Source organism: Gopherus evgoodei, chromosome 1, assembly GCF_007399415.2.
Source record: "Gopherus evgoodei ecotype Sinaloan lineage chromosome 1, rGopEvg1_v1.p, whole genome shotgun sequence".
NCBI classification, from domain to species: domain Eukaryota; kingdom Metazoa; phylum Chordata; order Testudines; family Testudinidae; genus Gopherus; species Gopherus evgoodei.
The window spans coordinates 210,945,394-210,962,935 of record NC_044322.1 but is presented as its reverse complement, the minus strand read 5'-3'; the positions used below and the strand labels follow the sequence as shown (position 1 = coordinate 210,962,935).

Below are 17,542 nucleotides of genomic sequence, written 5' to 3'. Positions count from 1 at the left end.
TCTCTGGGCTTCCACACTTTTTTTTTTTTAACCTTTTAGCTCCCTTTTAGATTCGTGGATTGTGATAATCTAGTTTGACCTCCTGTGTAGCACAGAACTCCCCCAACATAATCCCCAGAGCAGATCTTTTAGAAAAACCTCCAATTTGATTTAAAAATTGTCAGTGATGGAGAATCCCCCACACCTGGCTGGATGAGTACATGGGTGTCCCTTCCCTTATTCCCTCCAGCCTTGCATCCCGTGTGAGAGGAGTTCCTTTGCTGAGAATTTCTCAGATATTATTTTGTATTCAGTTGCTAACAAACAGCATAGCCCATGTGTGCCACTCTGGGCAGGGCTTGCGTGGGCAGGGGAAGTGTACAGAGAGCCTCCCCCTCTTTCTGCACTGTCACAGTCGGCATCCCTGTGCTAGGGAGAATCTCAGATGCCTGGAGAGTTCAGGAATGGTGTGGCTCTTCACAGGTCCCTATATAGGGCAGGGAGCAAAGCATACAAAGTGGTCCTCTTTGGGGAGTGTGAGGTTCACCTTGTTGGAAAAATTTGGTCTTAGAATAAAGATGTGAGCATATGGGATTTACGGTGCAACCTTTGCTTTCCTTGCTGAGAGAAGCTCATGGCCATCTGTTATTAGGAGTGCAAGACCACTGGGGTGATCTCTTTGGGGGAAGTCACAGAACTAACTTATTTCCTTTCTAAAGAGCTTGGCCCTTTCACTTGGGCCAGGCCATACTCTACTAGTGGCCCAAATTGTACTCCAACCAGGGAAATCCCAACCCTCTGTGCAGGAACTCCATGAGCTTTTTTAGAGTTTCCTATGAACTTCTTCATGGTGGGGCGGGATGGGGTTTGCCTCTCTCTGGAAGAAATAGGGCTTTGGCGTCCAGATCATACAGATCTTATGATATATGAAAGTACTTGTGTCTGGGAGATTTGGTAGGGACTAGTGCTACCCATGGTGCAGTCCTGTATTTGCACCAGCTCCAGAATCCTGTGTCCGCTTTATCTGGCTCTCTGTCCACGTGCTCCAGTGACCTTCTCATGGGCAGGGAGAAAACCACATACGGAGTGGGAGAATGACCAGGCATGCTCTGGGCTATTAAATAACATGACTCATTTGCCATGGGCGTGCCTTTCTCTCTGTAGCTCTCTGCATCCTGATACCATGTCTGAGGGCTCTGGCACACTGTGCATTGGTAAGATTAAATCCAAACCAAATTTTTCCTACAACAGTATCCCTTTTTATTTGTTCAACCTGTCATCTGTGCACTGGATTATAAAATTTTACATTGATTTACATAAAAAAAACCCTCAATGACTGACTCTGGGATATATAAGTGGCAGTTGCTGCAGTGATCTGAAGTCAAAGTAGCAATAGTTTGGGTGCTCTGATCTATCTTGTCACCCAGGTAAGCTTGCCATTGTGATAGACAGCCCCTTACACCTAAAAATCACAACAGTATTCAAGTTACTCCCTGTCCCAAAGGACTAGTCACTTACCCCAGGTCAGTTGCGCCTTAGGTCTCTCCCCAAAGACAATGCTTGTAGTGGATCCTATAACTTCTGAAGATTTATTATATTGGAAAAGGAAACGAGAGTTATTTACAAGATTAAAGGTGGTAAACATAGATACACACAAATGAGTTCCAATCTTAAATTTCAAAAAATAATAGAAGATTCTATAATAAGCAAGTTCTCTATGTCCTTTAGGGCTAACCCAGGCCAAGCACTGGGGATCTTTTGCTTATGTTTAGTAATCCTTGCCCCTCAAATTTGAAGCAGCATAAAAGATACACTTCCTCCTTGTCAGAACTTTTTATTCCTTCCCCTCTTCTGCTTTGAGTTGCCAGTTCAGCTGTTGGGAGCAATTTACTTGCACAGCTCCTGTTCCTGGGGTGGTGGGGGTGATCAGCAAAGTCTCTTGTCCTCTGAAGTTTCACAATGGTTCGTCTGGTGCTGATGGGCCTCCCTTGGTTGGGCAGAAGATAACATCTCCTGTTGGAAACTGGTATTTCACACTTGCTAATGCTCTCCTGTCTAGTGATTTACAGTTATGGAGCAAACCGCTTACATATTACCTTATACATGGGTGGCGGGTGTCGTAGGTATGGGAAGTCTCTGCCTTTCCAAACAGCCTGATGTGTTCCCAACCATGCTCCACTCCCAACCCCCATCCTGCCTGCTGTAAGGCTGTTCCCTTTGTGCCAGAGGCTGGGGCAGGCAGGTTGGGTGCCATGCTACGCCACCCATCTTCCTGGCGCGGGGGCCATGCTGCCTGCCCATCTGGGGGGAGACTTCAGGGGTGAGGGAGCTGGCCTGCTGGGGGTCAGGCTGGGTGGCGCGGCCTGGGGAGGCTGAGGCCATGCTGTCCAGCACTCTGGGACCAGGGGTCTGGGGCTGTGCTGTTTGGTACTCAGGGGCCGGTGGGGCTAGGGCTGCCCTGCCTGGCACTCCGGAGTGTGTGTGTGGAGAGGGGCTGGGGATACTAGCCTGGGAAAGTGCCAGTGGCCACAGGGAGAGGGGGTGGACTGGGGGTGCTGGGCAGGGGCCTTGGGCGGAAGGGGTGCCCATGAGCTTATACCATGGGATACAGATGTTATAATGCTTGCAGCAACTCACACACATTTCATAAAAACTTAACACTTTCTTAGAATTCTAATACCTTTTTTAACAATACTAACACAGGTGAGCCAGATGGCTTCCAGCTATGTATTGGTCAGCGTTCAGTTGAGACCTGGGGGTCTTGGCATGAGCTGTCCTGCCACACCACAGCTGGATTCTTGAAAGAGCAGAATTGTGTTGGTATTTGGATTGGGATATCTCAGAAGGAAAAAAAATACAGTCCTGTGGTAGGCCAAGCAATTGTAAAGCCTGTATATAGTTGGGAACTGATCACAAATAAAGAACATGGGTGTTGCACCAGACTGAAGTGTCCCTGATTCACGGAGGAGAGGGGCCAAGGGGCTGAATCTGGAGGGACACTGTGGGTACCTTGTTACACACATGTACAATTTTTTTGCATAAACCTTTTAGTAATAGGCTCATATAGGACAACTACTGAAACAGTTGCTTCTCTTTTCACTAAAGAGGTAGCCCTCCTGCTTTTTGGATGCAGAGGTGTGGGGCTCAGTTCCATGCTGGAATGGATACTTCACAAATACAGATAATCCTGTGGAGATGTTTTAACTTACTGGGGGCCACATTCTCAGATGATGTAAATCAGAATCTACACAAATTACACTAGCGGAGAACCTGCCCTTAGGTTCTGTGGCAATATGAGCCTTTCATAGTAGCAGCCGTGTTAGTCTGTATCCACAAAAAGAATAGGAGTACTTGTGGCACCTTAGACACTAACAAATTTATTTCAGCATGAGCTTTCGTGAGCTACAGCTCACTTCTTCGGATGCATAGAATGGAACGCACAGACAGTAGATATTTATGCATACAGAGAACATGAAAAGGTGGAAGTATGCATACCAACAGGAAGAGTCTAATCAATTGAGATGAGCTATCATCAGCAGGAGAAAAAAAACTTTTGAAGTGATAATTAAGATGACCCATAAAGGTGTGAAGAGAACTTAACATAGGGAAATAGATTCAATTAGTGTAATGACCCAACCATTCCCAGTCTCTGTTTAGGCCTGAGTTAATTGTATCTAATTTGCATATTAATTCGTGTTCAGCAGTCTCTCTTTGGAGTCTGTTTTTGAAGTTTTCTTGTTGCAAAATTGCCACCTTCAAGTCTGTCACTGAGTGGTTAGAGAGGTTGAATGTTCTCCCAATGGTTTTTGAATGTTATGATTTCTGATGTCAGATTTGTGTCCATTTATTATTTTGCACAGAGACTGTCTGCTTTGGCCAATGTACATGGCAGAGGGGCATTTCTAGCACATAATGGCATATATCACGTTGGTAGATGTGCAGGTGAACGAGCCCTTGATGGCGCAGCTGATGTGATTTGGTCCTATGATGGTGTCACTTGAATAGATATGTGGACAGAGCTGGCATCGGGCTTTGTTGCAAGGATAGGTTCCTGGGTTAGTGTTTATGTTGTATGGTGTGCGATTGGGAGGCTGTCTATAAGCGAAGACTGGCCTGTCTCCCAAGATCTGTGAGAGTGAGGGATCATCTTTAAGGATAGGTTGTAAATCTTTGATGTTGCACTGAAGAGGTTTTAGTTGGGGGCTGTGGGTGATGGCTAGTGGTGTTCTGTTATTTTCTTTGTTGGGCCTGTCTTGTAGTAGGTGGCTTCTGGCTACTCTTCTGGCTCTGTCAATCTGTTTTTTCACTTCAGCAGGTGGGTATTAAAGTTTTAAGAATGCTTGATAGAGATCTTGTAGGTGTTTATCTCTGTCTGAGGGATTGGAGCAAATACAGTTGTACCTTAGAGCTTGGCTGTAGACAATAGATCGTGTGGTGTGTCCTGGATGGAAGCTGGAGGCATGTAGGTAAGTATAGCAGTCAGTGGGTTTCCAATATAGGGTGGTGTTTATGTGACCATCGCTTATTAGCACAGTAGTGTCTAGGAAATGGACCGCTTGTGTGGATTGGTCTAGGCTGAGGTTGATAGTGGGATGGAAATTGTTAAAATCCCAGTGGAATTCCTCGAGGGCTTCTTTTCCATGAGTCCAGATGATGAAGATGTCATCAGTGTAGCACAAGTAGAGCAGGGGTGTTAGGGAATGAGAGCTAAGGAAGCGTTGTTCTAAGTCAGCAGTAAAGATGTTGGCATACTGTGGGGCCATGCGGATACCCATAGCAGTGCTGCTGACTTGAAGATATATGTTGTCCCCAAATGTGAAATATCATCTAAAATAAAATGTAATAGTTGTAAGTCAAATCATGAGACCCTTTTTCAGTTTTCACCCAGTTCTTCCTTACACATTGAAGTCCGTAAGAGTTTTGCCTGAGGAAGGATCTCAGAATCTGGCCATATTTCTGACCAAAGGGAATTAATTTTTATCTCAGGGAAGCTAGCAATGCAGTGGAGAAAACAAGGTAGTCATGAAGGAAAGCCATCTAAATGCCAATGTACCTGATTTGCATTTAGGCTACAGTCTTGAAGATACGTAGCTGTTAAACAGCAACTAGGAGAAAAGTCACACTTCAAAGCGCTGCCGCGGCAGCGCTTTGAAATGTCAAGTGTAGCCATCCCCTGAATGTTGCACTCACCTAATCTATTGTTAGGAGCAAATAAATAGTGATCTACCGCTCTTCTGTCCCTCTTCTACAACTGCTAACTACACTGGACTCACTTCTGGTTGTGTAGCGGAAGCCAATTAAAAATGTTGCCCATGCTAATTGAATAAGGATGCTTGAACAGAAGTGTGACCTCATGTCTAAAATGGTAATGAGGGCTGTTAAAACCCCACAACAAAGAATCAAAGAGAAAATAGAAACTAAGGTGATGAGGAGAACCATTGCAGAGTGACATGATATAATACCCAGCAGCCAGAGCGCTGCGAGAGGAAAAAAAATGGAGAGATGTTAGACTTTTAATCCTACTTAATAAATAGACTGGTCCAGTGTTGATAGCTAAACTGTCACTCAGACCCCCATTCAGAAAAACACTTAAGCATATTCATAGGTCCATAGATTCCAAAGCCAGAAGGGAGCATTGTGATCATCTAATCTGATCTCCTGTATAGCACAGGCCATAGAACCTTCCCCCAAATAATTCTCGGAGCAGATCCTTTAGTAAAACATCCAATCTCGATTTAAAAATTAGCAGTGATGGAGAATCCACCACAACCCTGGGTAATTGTTCCAGTGGCTAATTAAGTCTCTGCTAAATTTTACGCCTTATTTCCAGACTGAAATTAAGTTTAATTTAAACATACAAGTAATCTCTTCCTTGTTAAACAAAGCACTTAAGACCATACTTAAATTGCATTAAATTTCAGGTGATTGTGTTGCTGCTTGTGTTCGTCCTTCATTTAATGATTTTGTTATTTGCTGAAATGAGCTGAATCCCCAAAAAGTCAGCTGCAGCCTGCACGGAGGGGTCCAGTATAGATTTGCCCTGGAATTTTTCTGCTGCTAAATAATGAGATCATGGCTGAAAGCAGTCAGTTCATGATGCTGCAGAGATTGTAGCCATGCACATGGAAACTGAAGGGTACTCTCACTGAAGGGCCCCCTCTTCCGCATGGGAGCAAGAAGAGTCATGTGACAGGGTCAGCGTGGCACCCCCAGACCTCTGAATCTGAGCAGGGATGAGCCTCTGCAGAAGGGTTTGCTTGTTCAAGCCAGTGGGAAGACCTCATTTGGAATACTGTATACAATTCTAGTCATCCATGTTTGAATTTAAATTGGAACAGATGCAGAGAAGAGCTATTAGGGTAGTCAGGGGAAAGGAGGGCTTTTCTTATGAGAGGAGACTGGAAGAGTTTGGCTTGTTTAGACTAGCAAAAGAAGCCTAAGAGGGGATATGATTGTGTTCTATAGATACATGAGATGTAAATACCATGGGGTGAGGTGCTATTTAAGCTAACCGACAATGTTGGTACCAAAAACATGGGTATATGCTGGCCATGAACAAATTTAGACCTGAAATTTAAAGGTTTCTAACAGAGGGGTGGAGTTGTGAGAGCAAATGACAAAAATGAGAGCCGGGCAAATTTGTGAGAGCAGTTGTATGCCCGGGTTGCTTGTGATGGTGTGGGGGGACTGGTTCACTTCTGCTTTATGGCCTGTGTCCTAAGTGTCATGCTTCAGGGATTCAGCTGGCTGCTGGCAGGCGGTTGTTTTTCCCCAATATATTCTGAGGGTGGAATTTTTAAATATATTCTTCCCCAGAAGGATCAGGGATGATGATGGCGGGAGATGGGACACTGGGCAGGATGGCCAGGGCTCTGAGATGGAACCGAGTATTCTCTCTTTCTATTCTCAAGCTCATGCTTGGCTGGCTGGTTCTTGCTCACGTGTTCAGGGTCTAACTGATTGCCGTATGTGGGGTCAGGAAGGAATTTTCCCCCCAGATCAGACTAGCAGTGACCTTTGGGGGGTTTCACCTTCTTCTGCATTGTGTGGGTGTGGGGCACTTGCTGGAATTATCTGAATATATCTGACTTAATCATTTCCTGCTATTTCAGGGGCATCGAGCACTGGTGCACCTTGGTCCCTCCTATTCTCTGCCTGGAGCCCATAATAGTCTAGTCTCCTACGGATCTTATTTTCTTTGGTCTCATTTCCATTGTTGGGTTTAGTGGTAGGTGCTGGGTGGCACTGGTGGCCTGCGATATACTGGATGTCAGCCCAGATGACCTAATAGTCGCTTCTGGCCTTCAACTCCATGACTCGGTTCTTTCCTTCCTTCTGCGCCAGAGTGAAATCCTCCAGGGGATTCCCCTCTTGCAAGTGCTCCGAGTGGCACAGCTGCAGCACCCCCAACGCTAGAGGTCTGAGCAGTGCATGCTCCTGTGCAGCCAGCCCCAGAGCACCAGGTGGTGCTGTCTGAGCCCCAGCACTGCCCCACCACCAGCCATCCCCAGTCCCTGCGGGAGGCAGGCCAGCCAGCCTGGGCCAGTCAGGGCGGAGCACTGAGAACTGCAGGATGGGGCCTGGTGTGTGGGTGGGGCCACACTAGGCTGTTTGGGGAGGCCCAGCCTCCCCTACCTACGATACCCACCTCACCGCCCATGTGGACAGCCTTCTAAAGTTCTGCAGCCCTGCTAAATTTCCCACTTCCACCTTGCTCGGAAATACTCACGGCTACAAATGATTTAATAACTTCTAGACAATCAGTCCTTTGGGGCTGTGTCTTGGCATGAGCTTGTGCAGTACTCAACATAAAGGGGGCCCCAATCCTGGTCAGGGCCTCTGGGCACTACTGTGATATAAATGTTAAATATATTAATCATTTAAACCATATGGACCCTAGAGATGGTATATTTTACTCCATGTGCCATCTCAGATAACCAGCGTCTGTAATAATTGCTGTTCTTTTTGGTTACAGAGTTAATGGCAATCTTCCTTCTCTATGGCCCGCAGGTGCTATCTTCATTGCGGAGTGAGGAGAAGCTGGGGCCGGATCCATACAACAATGGAGGAGGCTGCCACCTGGTGATGAAACAGTAAGATTGTCATGTTATTTGAAGAGGATCAATACAGCTGATTTATTCAGACCTGTGTGGACAGCCAACAAGACACTGCCTTGACTGGGTGTGTGGAGGTGGAGGTTTGCACTCGTCCAGTATGGGTTCCTGCTGTGACAGAGAATGCCTGTTAAATGGTTGCCACCACACAATTGTGACTGAGCGTAACCGTGTCACTGGCTGCAAGCCCCCTGGCACACCTGAGACATGGGGGAAAATGAGATGAATTTCACAGTTGTTATTGTCACTGGAAAATGTGAACTGCTGGAGGAACTTGGCCCAGTGTTGGCTTTCCCTCCACTACAGGACTGACCACCATCTTCCCTGCTGCCCAGAAAATATGGCTGAATGAAGACTAAGGATGTGCTATGGAGCCTGGATTCAACTGCTCTGACCTGTGTGACAGGTACTCCAGTTGGAACAGCCAGGTGCAGAGGCAGAGGACCCTGCAGGATCTCTGCACGATAACGATTGTACGTACCAAGATGGGGACTGGGCTACTCTGACCTTGAATGCTAGGTTCTACGCAGAGGAATGAGTTTGAGAGAGGCCTCTAGGGAGGAGGAGCACACTAGAAAACTTTCTAGGGGAAACTTCTCCCCAGTGGGAGTGAGAACGCTTGGCTTGTCGAGCAGTCTGCCAAGGGAAAGAAGGACACCCCAATACTTGCGGTCTTTAAAACTTGTCTGGGTAAAAGCCTGGCAGGTAGAGTGTAAGGAGACAGCCTGGGGAAATAGCCAAGGAATTTGAAAGAATCTTTCCCAGTGAGCTAATGTGAGCGTGGAACTGAAATGACCTTCCGTCCCCTTGACCTCCTACCTTCCCTGGAACTTCAAAGTGCCTTTCAAATATTAATAAAGATGGATTTAATTAAAAGCCACCATCCATAATAGATGGGACCTCCTCTCCCCCGCCCCGTATGTCACTGAGCTCTTGGGGATGACCCAGGAATGATCTTAGTTGGCTAAGTCTATTTTGATATAATTTTGGAAGAAGAATGTAAGCCACTGTTTCCAGTCTGGGGCTGCTGTCTTTGTGCCTGTCAGCGTTTGCATGGGCCCAGCTGGGCATGAATGCTGCTTGGCCTTCTACTGAATCCCGTGCTAGCCTCCATGCTGACCTTTAATTAGAAGATTAAAGCTCTTTGGCTCCCCTAGCTCTGGCTGCTTTATTACAACTAACATTCCCCTGTCTGGGCCATGAGTTATACTCCACTCACCTGCTGCTGAAATGCTTCCCCAGAGTTCAGAGCCCTGTGACCTCCAACAGAACAGTGATTGTTTTTGATGTGTGTGTGTGGAGGAGAGGAATGTCGTATGTGTAGGAATGCTTGGCTTCCCCAGGTGGTTCCTGAGATAGAGTTTGCAACCATGCTTCATGCAGGGGCTGCTCAAGGCAATTTGCTGTTCTAGGCAGAACATCACTATGTCCACCTCCCCTCCACTCCCTTATAGCAGCAAGCTCCTCCATAAACAGGCTGCCCTGGAAGGGCCTCCACTGGGATCCGCCAACCCTAAGAGCCAGCACCCTTGCCCAGCCCCACCCATCATTAGGGATCTAGCCCCAAGAGCACTTGCGGCTTAGCATTCCATCTGTTCCCCCTCCTCATTGGGCTCTTCCCCCACCATCTCGAGTGTACCCCTCTGGGTGTCAATCCAAAGTGCTGGGGTAGCTGCACCAGGATGGGGGGAAGTCCCTGACATGAGGCTGGTGGGGAGGGTGACTATGCAATCCATGAGTGGAGCCATGGGGGATAATACAGGGGGATTGGAGTCTGGACAAAGAGTGGGGATGGGGGCCAGGACATTGGACAGATGAGGTGGGGTTCAGGACATACTAGGGGGGAAAAGGGCTAGAGGAGTAGGACATAAAGGGAAGATGGGGGGACTAGGAAAACGGGCAGCAAGTAGATCATGGGGCAGATAGCACGGGGGATAGGACACGGGGCAGATGTGGCAGGATGCTGGGGAACGGGGCCAGTGGCTTGGACGGCAGCAGGATCCATGGGACAGGATCCAGTGGGAGGGGAATGACTGAGGGGGCAGACACCAAGGTGTCAGGGGGCAGATGAGGTGAGAGGTAGATGAGGGGGCAGAACCTTGGGGGGTAGCTGGGCCAGGACAGGGGGAGAGATGGGGCCAGGAAGGCTAGGACCGGGGGTTAGGACATGGGGTGAAGTAGGGGACAGCTGGGGAGGGGGTAGTATGGGGGGAGGAGCAGGGGACAGATGGAGGACATGGGGTGTCACATACCTGGTTGCCCCCTGCCCTGGAGGGCCCCTCATCGTTGAGCTTGCCTGGGGAGAGATCAGCAGCAGCTGGGCCTGGCTGTGAGCTGCTGCTGAGCTGGGCCCTCCAGCCGTGCGCTCCGTGCCAAGGCCTCTGTGCAGATGTTAATGCACCCAGATGCTGCACATCCTGCTGATCCACATTAACAGTTCGTTAATGCACTTTGATCTAGTCCTGTTTCAAAGAGTAGATCAAAGTGTATTAAGAAACTGTTAACGTGCGTCTGCAGGGTCCGCATGGACAGTTAGTCTGTGTGGGGTAGATTCACATGCCAGCTTGCCATGAACTAATCCAGGGGTAGGCAACCTGTGGCATGGGTGACGAATGCAGCACACAAGCTGATTTTCAGTGGCACTCACACTGCCGAGGGCCTGGCCACTGGTCCGGGGGGCTCTGCATTTTATTTAATTTTAAATGAAGCCTCTTAAACATTTTAAAAACCTTATTTACTTTACATACAACAATAGTTTAGTTATATATTCTAGACTTATAGAAAGAGACCTCCTAAAAACGTTAAAATGTATTACTGGCATGCAAAACCTTAAATTAGAGTGAATTAATGAAGACTCGTCACACCACTTCTGAAAGGTTGCCAACCCCTAAACTAATCCCCTAAACCCCTAAACTAATCTAAGGTTCTGTCTACACTGACACTTTTGTCAGTAAAACTTTTGTTGGTCAGGGGTGTTTCACCGACAACAGCACCGGGTGTGGACAGAGCTATGTTGGGCGGGAGACGCTCTCCCACTAACATAGCTACTGCCACTCGTTGGGGGTAGTTTAATTATGCTGGTGGGAGAGCTCTCTCCCTTTGGCATAGAGTGGATACGCGGGAGACATTACAGCTGCACAGCTGCAGTGGTAAAACTGCGCAGTTGTAAGGTCTGTGGTGTAGACACAGCCAAAGCGTTCATTTAGAAATCTGCCACCCTAGGCAGCTGCCTAGCTTACCTGTGTCTAGAGTAGCCTCTGGCTTCAGGCATAGACCAGAGGGGAAAAGGGACACACGCCACCAGAGAGAAGCAGTGTTTCTATGTGCTTTTTAACTGAAAAGTTTCTAGCAATAGTCCTTTGGGCTGGGCTGGCACTTCTCATATTCAAAGCACTTTAGGGAAAGAGACAAGAGGGAAGATTACAAAGCCTCCCTCTTCCCCTATGCCCCCCATGCAGGGCCCAGGTGCAGTTGCGCTCCCTCTAATCTCCTGAGCATAGGGACTGCTCCCAGCTGGTGCCCCTTGGGGCACAAGAGGAAGGGAGGCCAGGGCCTTCCCTCTTTTCTGACTGCACAGTTCCTCCTGCCCCCTGCTTCCATCCAAAGCACACCAGGGCCCAGTAGTCACAATCTGGCCATAGCTAGTCAAGCTTCACAATCCTGCTCCTCCTTCTCGTGTCCTCAGAAGTTACCCTGACTGGCTTGTTTGGCTTTTGTTTTTTTAGGCACCCACCCAGTCAATACTCATCCCCCTCTCTTCATCCCTCCTGCCTTCTCCAGCCCCCTGTAGCACCCCTCTCCCTGCTTGAAAAACTCTATAACAGGCCTGCACAACATATGGCTCGTGGGCCACATGCGGCCCGCGGAGGTTCATTGTGCAGCCCGCAGCAGGATTCAAAAGGCTCTGGGCTGCCCGCAGCGGCGGGGAGCTCAGAGCTCTTTAAATCCCAGCCGTGTCCGGGATTCAAAATGCTCTGCGCTGCCTGCAGCGGCGGGGAGCCCAGAGCCCTTTAAATCTCAGCCACGGCCGGGATTCAAAGGGCTCTGGACTGCCCGCAGCCGCGGGGAGCCCAGAGTCCTTTAAATCCCAGCCGCAGGCCGGATTCATAGGGCTGTGGGCTACCCGCAGCCGTGGAGAGCCCTCTAAATCTCAGCTGCCAGGGCCGGCTTTAGGCCAATTCAACAAATTCCCCTGAATCAGCCTGCCCCTAAGAGGGCCCCATGCCCAAGCCCCAGGACGGTGTATCGGGGGGGCCCCATTCCCAAGCCAGTATGCTGTATCGGGGTGGCCCAGCTTCCCCAGGGGGCAATTTAAAGGGCCTGGGGCTCCCAGCAGGGGCTGGAGCCCCAGGCCCTTTAAATTGCCACCAGAGCACCACTGCTGGAGCCCTGGGGTAGGGCTGTGGGGCTCTGGGGGCTATTTAAAAAGTCCGGGGTTCCCATCGCTTCTACAACCCTGGCCCTTTAAATAGCCACCGAAGCTTCACCACTTCCCCAGGGTTCCCGTGGCTATTTAAAGGGCTGGGGCGGTAGAAGAAGGGGAGCCCCGGGCCCTTTAAATACCCCCAGAGCCCTGGAGTAGCAGGGGGCTCCGGGGGTATTTAAAGGGCCGGGGCTCCAGCTGCCTCTGCCGCCCCGGTCCTTTAAATAGCCGCTGAAGCCACATCGCTTCCCCAGGGCTCCCTCGGTTATTTACAGGGCTGGGGCGGTAGAAGCAGGGGAGCCTCGGGCTTTTTAAATAGCCCCCAGAGCCCTGGGGTACCGGGGTGTGTGTGTGTCTCCAGCTGCCTCTGCTGCCCTGGTCCTTTAAATAGCCCCCAGAGCCCCACCACTTCCCCAGGGCTCCCTCAGCTAATTACAGAGCTGGGGCAGTGGAAGCAGGGGAGCCCCAGGCCCTTTAAATAGCCCCTGAGCCCTGGGCTGCTGCTGCCACCCTGGTGGGGGAGGCAGAAGGAGGGGGCACTCACCATACAGGATGGACTGTAACCCCTGTACCTGCACCAGCTGCCCGCAGCCAACCCCTGCTGCACCCCCTGCCCGCACCAGCCCTGCACCTCCTGCCCTGCCTGCACCAATTGCTGTCTGCAGCCAGCCCTGCACCTGCTGCCCGCAGCCAGCCTGTCTCCAGCCACACACCCCCTGCCTTGCCTCCAGTCCTGTACCAACCCCTGTCTCCAGCCAGCCCTGCACCCCCTTCTCTGTCTCCAGCCAACCCCTGCCGCACCCCCCTGCCTGAATCCAGCCAGTCCCGCACTCCTTTGTCTCTAGCCCTGCCAACCCGTGCCGACCCCCCCTGTGGCCCTGCCTGAAGCCAGCCAGCCACCCCACACTCCGTCTCCAGCCTGCCCCACACCCCTTGCCTAGCCAGCAGCTAGACCTTACCTCCAGCTCCCTCCCCTGCCACCTCCAGCCAGCCCCATATCCACTGGTGCCCTGCAGTTCCCAGGGAAGTAATCCTGCACACCTGCTTCAATGAGGTGGGCAGGGAGCAGCTGAGACCCACACATTTGCACCCTAGCACACTCTCAGGGAGTGGCGGAGCTCATTTCTAGTTCAGACCCATCTTTTTAAAAAAGAACTTTAGGTAGGGTTAACACACATTTGTATTTTCTTAGACGTCAGGCTTTTTGGTTCTTAAATCGCCATCTGGCGGGGGGTTTCGGCCCTCAGCTGTTTTGTTTGGAGTAATGTGGCCCTCGCCGCTTTACAAATTGCGCAGGCCTGCTCTATAATCTGATCCCCTCCCACTGCCATTCTCGGCCTGATGTGATGGGCACTCCTGACTGCTATCCTCTGCCATCTTCTGTGGCTTCCCATCAGTTCCTTGTTTGAACCTCAAGGAGTTGAGATCCTAACTCACCTCTTTTGCGCCCCCCAATGGTTCCTGACTCAGCAGTTTGCTGAGGAACTAGAGAAGATAAGGTGTGTAGTATCTGCATGCTGGGAAATCAGAAATGGACTTGCTCCTTGCAATGATTAGCCCTCCTTTGTGCCCCAGCTAGTGCTGCCAAACCCTCAGGGTTGGTTTTCAGCTGTTCTCCATCTAAGAATGGCTGGTCAGGATGTGGGATGAAGCCCGGGTATGTATGTGGGAGTTTGTGAGTAAACCATTCACCTTCTCCGGCAACTTCTCTGCACCTGCTGGCAGCTCTGCTCGTGAAGAAATCAACCCACTTGACTACACAATAGGCATGGTGTGTCATACTTCTTTGTGTGTGTCTTGCCCCTTTGTGGTGTTGCTGGGGGCTAAGGGAACATGAAGCCCTTCTCCTAAGATACCTTGGACTCCTCTGAAAGATAGTGGAGAAAATGAAAGATTGGTCACATTGGCCCAAGGCATCTGTACAGGTTCTAACACTGGGCCGTGGATGCGGAGGGCTCGGTGAAGGGAATTCTGCCGTGAAAGGTGAGTTCAGATGCGAATGGGATTTCCCTCCATTACTATATTTAATCACAAACTGAGTGTGTAAGTTCAGTGGATGGTTAAAGGTGGCAGACTGAGAGACTTGCAGAAACAAGTCTGTATTAATAGAGCAGGCAGCAGCTGGGCAGAATTCAGTGCTAGCTGTAGAGGCATTTTTTACAAGGTGGGCACCTCTCTCCTGGGAACCCTCAAGATTTCCCTCCACACCTACAGTCTCCACCCTTTTGCCTTCTCTCAGACGGCCTACAACAGCAGCAGTAAGACCTTCCCCACCTCCTCGGCTGCCCTCCTGGGAGTTGTGTGGACCTTCCTCACTGGTGGAGTCCTGTTGGCTCTTTTCTTTCTTGTCTTCACAATTCACTTCAGGAAGAACAGGTGAGCGATGTATCATTTGGTTCCATCCTCCATTATGGACTTTCCACACTAGCTGGGAGAACAATTTCCAGGGCTCTCATTCCTCATAGAATCATAGACTATTAGGGTTGGAAGAGACCTCAGGAGGTCATCTAGTCCAATCACCTGCTCAAAGCAGGACCAACACCAACTAAATCATCCCAACCAAGGCTTTGTCAAGCTGGGCCTTAAAAACCTCTAAGGATGGAGATTCCACCACCTCCCTAGGTAACCCATTCCAGTGCTTCACCACCCTCCTGCTCCCCACCATAAACTGATCATCAGCTGGGGGTCTGGAAGGCATTACTCCTTTGGGATAGAATTGGACTATTAGGGGCAGTTATGCGGGTCCTACCTGCCTCTGTCACATCCAGCATGGAGACAGCTGGAGACAGAACGGCATGGACCTTGGGTCTGACTTTGTAGGGTAGAGAGACGAGCTACTGGACGAGGCGACCATAGGCTTGATCTGCTGTTGCATCACTTATGTTCCTAAGTACTGATGTAGTTTCTTCCTTTGACTGGGGTGACCGCTCACACCACCATCTCTGAGGTCGCCATTGATGATCCTTAGCAGAGCAGTCAGCAGAAGTAGGAAGAAAGAGAGATGATTCCCACCTTCACCTCAGAGTCTGAGGACATCACTTCAAGCAATGCATCTATGGGAGTGAAGACATCCTGGTTTCCAACCATAATAAACATAAGAATGGCCAAAGTAGGTCAGACCAATGGTCTATCTAGCACAGTATCCTGTCTTCCAACAGTGGCCAATGCCAGATGCTTCAGGGGAAATGAACAGACCAGGGCAATCACTAGATCAGTCCCCTGGTGTCCAGTCCCAGCATCTGGCAGTCAGAGGCTTAAGAACGCCCAGAGCATGGGGTTGCATCCCTGAGTAGCTTGACTAACAGCCATTGATGGACCTATCCTCCATGAAAGTATCTAATTCTTTTTTGAGCCCAGTTATAATTTTGCCCTTCACAACATCCCCTGGTAATGAGTTTCACAAGTTGGCTCCGCATTATGTGAAGAAGTACTTCCTTTTGTTTGTTTTAAACTTGCTGCCTATTAATTTCATTGGGTGACCCCTGGTTCTTGTGTTATGTGAAGAAGTCAATAACACTTCCTTATTTGCTTTCTCCACACCAGTCATGATTTTATAGACCTCAATCATATCCCCCCCCTTTTTTTCCAAGCTAAACAGTCCCAGTCTTTTTAATCTCTCCCCACATGGAAGCCATTCCATACCCTTAATCATTATTGTTACTCTTCTCCATACTTTTTCCACTTCTAATATATCTTTTGTGAGATGGGGCGACCAGATCAGCACGCAGTATTCAAGGTGTGGGCATACTATGGATTTATAGAGTGGCATTATGATATTTTCTATTTTATTATCTATCCCTTTCCTCATGGTTCCTAACATTCTGTTTGCTTTTGTGACTGCTGCTGCACATTGAGTGGATGTTTTCAGAGAACTATCCACAATGACTGCAAAATCTCTTTCTTGAGTAATAACAGCTAATTAAGATCCCATTGATTGTTGGGATTATGTTTTCCACTATGTATGACTTTGCATTTATCAACATTGAATTTCATCTGCCATTTTGTAGCCCAGTAATCCAGTTTTGTGAGATTCCTTTGTAATTCTTCACAGTCTGTTTTGGACGTAACTATCCTGAGTAAGTTTGTATCATCTGCAAACTTTGCCACCTCACAGTTTACCCCTTTTTCTAGATCATTTATGATTATGTTGAACAACACAGGTCCCAGTACAGATCCATGGGGAACGCCACCATTTACCTCTCTCCATTCTAAAAACTGACCATTTATTTCTATCCTTTGTTTCCTATCTTTTAACCAGTTACTTATCCATGAGAGGACCTTCTCTCTTATCCCATGACTGCTTAGTTTGCTTAAAAGCCTTTGGTGAAGGACCTTATCAGAGGCTTTCTGAAAGTCCAACTTCACTATATCCCTTGGATCACCCTTGTCCACCTGTTTGTTGACCCCCTCAAAGAATTCTACTAGATTGGTGAAGCATGATTTCCCTGGACATCCAGGTTTCCTTCATGACACCAGACCATTCGTGGTTTGGATATAGGTTGCATTTTATCTAGGGCCCTAGGTACTATGCAGTGTATTAGACCAGCATACAGCCAGGCACCTGGTATGGGTTTATATGGTAAAACAGCATTGCAATCTAAATTGATTACAAAATGACTTACAAACCTTCTAAGAATGTTCTCACTGTGGAATTGGAACAAATGCACAATATTTATTTGCCCTCTTGCAAATAAACATAGATGTGACTGATGAGCCTAGGAAAGCAGTGGGAATACCCCATATGCAGCTAGAGGAGTTGGCCTGGCTAGTATCCTAAACCAGTGGTTCTCAAACTTTTTTTTTTCACAGACACTTGAAAATTGCTGAGGGTCTCAGCAGACCACTTAATGATCTTTCTGAATGTTGTTTGTACCATTAGCTAACTATTGTAAAGTGCTTTGGATAGAAGCGTTACACAAAAAAACCCTTAATAATAATTAATGTTTTTTTGTTCTACAAATAAAAGCACACAACTCATAGTCTTACCTTTCTAATGAAACTTTCCAGAAAGTTTCCTTCAATATTT

General features: G+C 48.6%; 1 protein-coding gene across 5 annotated transcripts in view; it reads left to right on the top strand.

Moving 5' to 3' along the window:
* GPR156 (G protein-coupled receptor 156) overlaps nt 1-17,542 on the top strand; it is a 56,195-nt gene that overhangs the window by 14,140 nt on the left and 24,513 nt on the right. For 2 of the 5 annotated variants that reach the window (XM_030534210.1, XM_030534200.1), the window contains 3 exons: nt 7,990-8,072; nt 8,400-8,566; nt 14,756-14,892. In XM_030534210.1, coding sequence (XP_030390070.1) covers nt 8,462-8,566; nt 14,756-14,892 — 242 coding nt within the window. In that variant the 5' untranslated portion in view covers nt 7,990-8,072; nt 8,400-8,461. Of the gene's footprint in view, nt 1-7,954; nt 8,073-8,229; nt 8,567-14,755; nt 14,893-17,542 lie in introns of those variants that run through there. The other 3 variants (XM_030534192.1, XM_030534219.1, XM_030534229.1) reach the window with 3 other exon arrangements.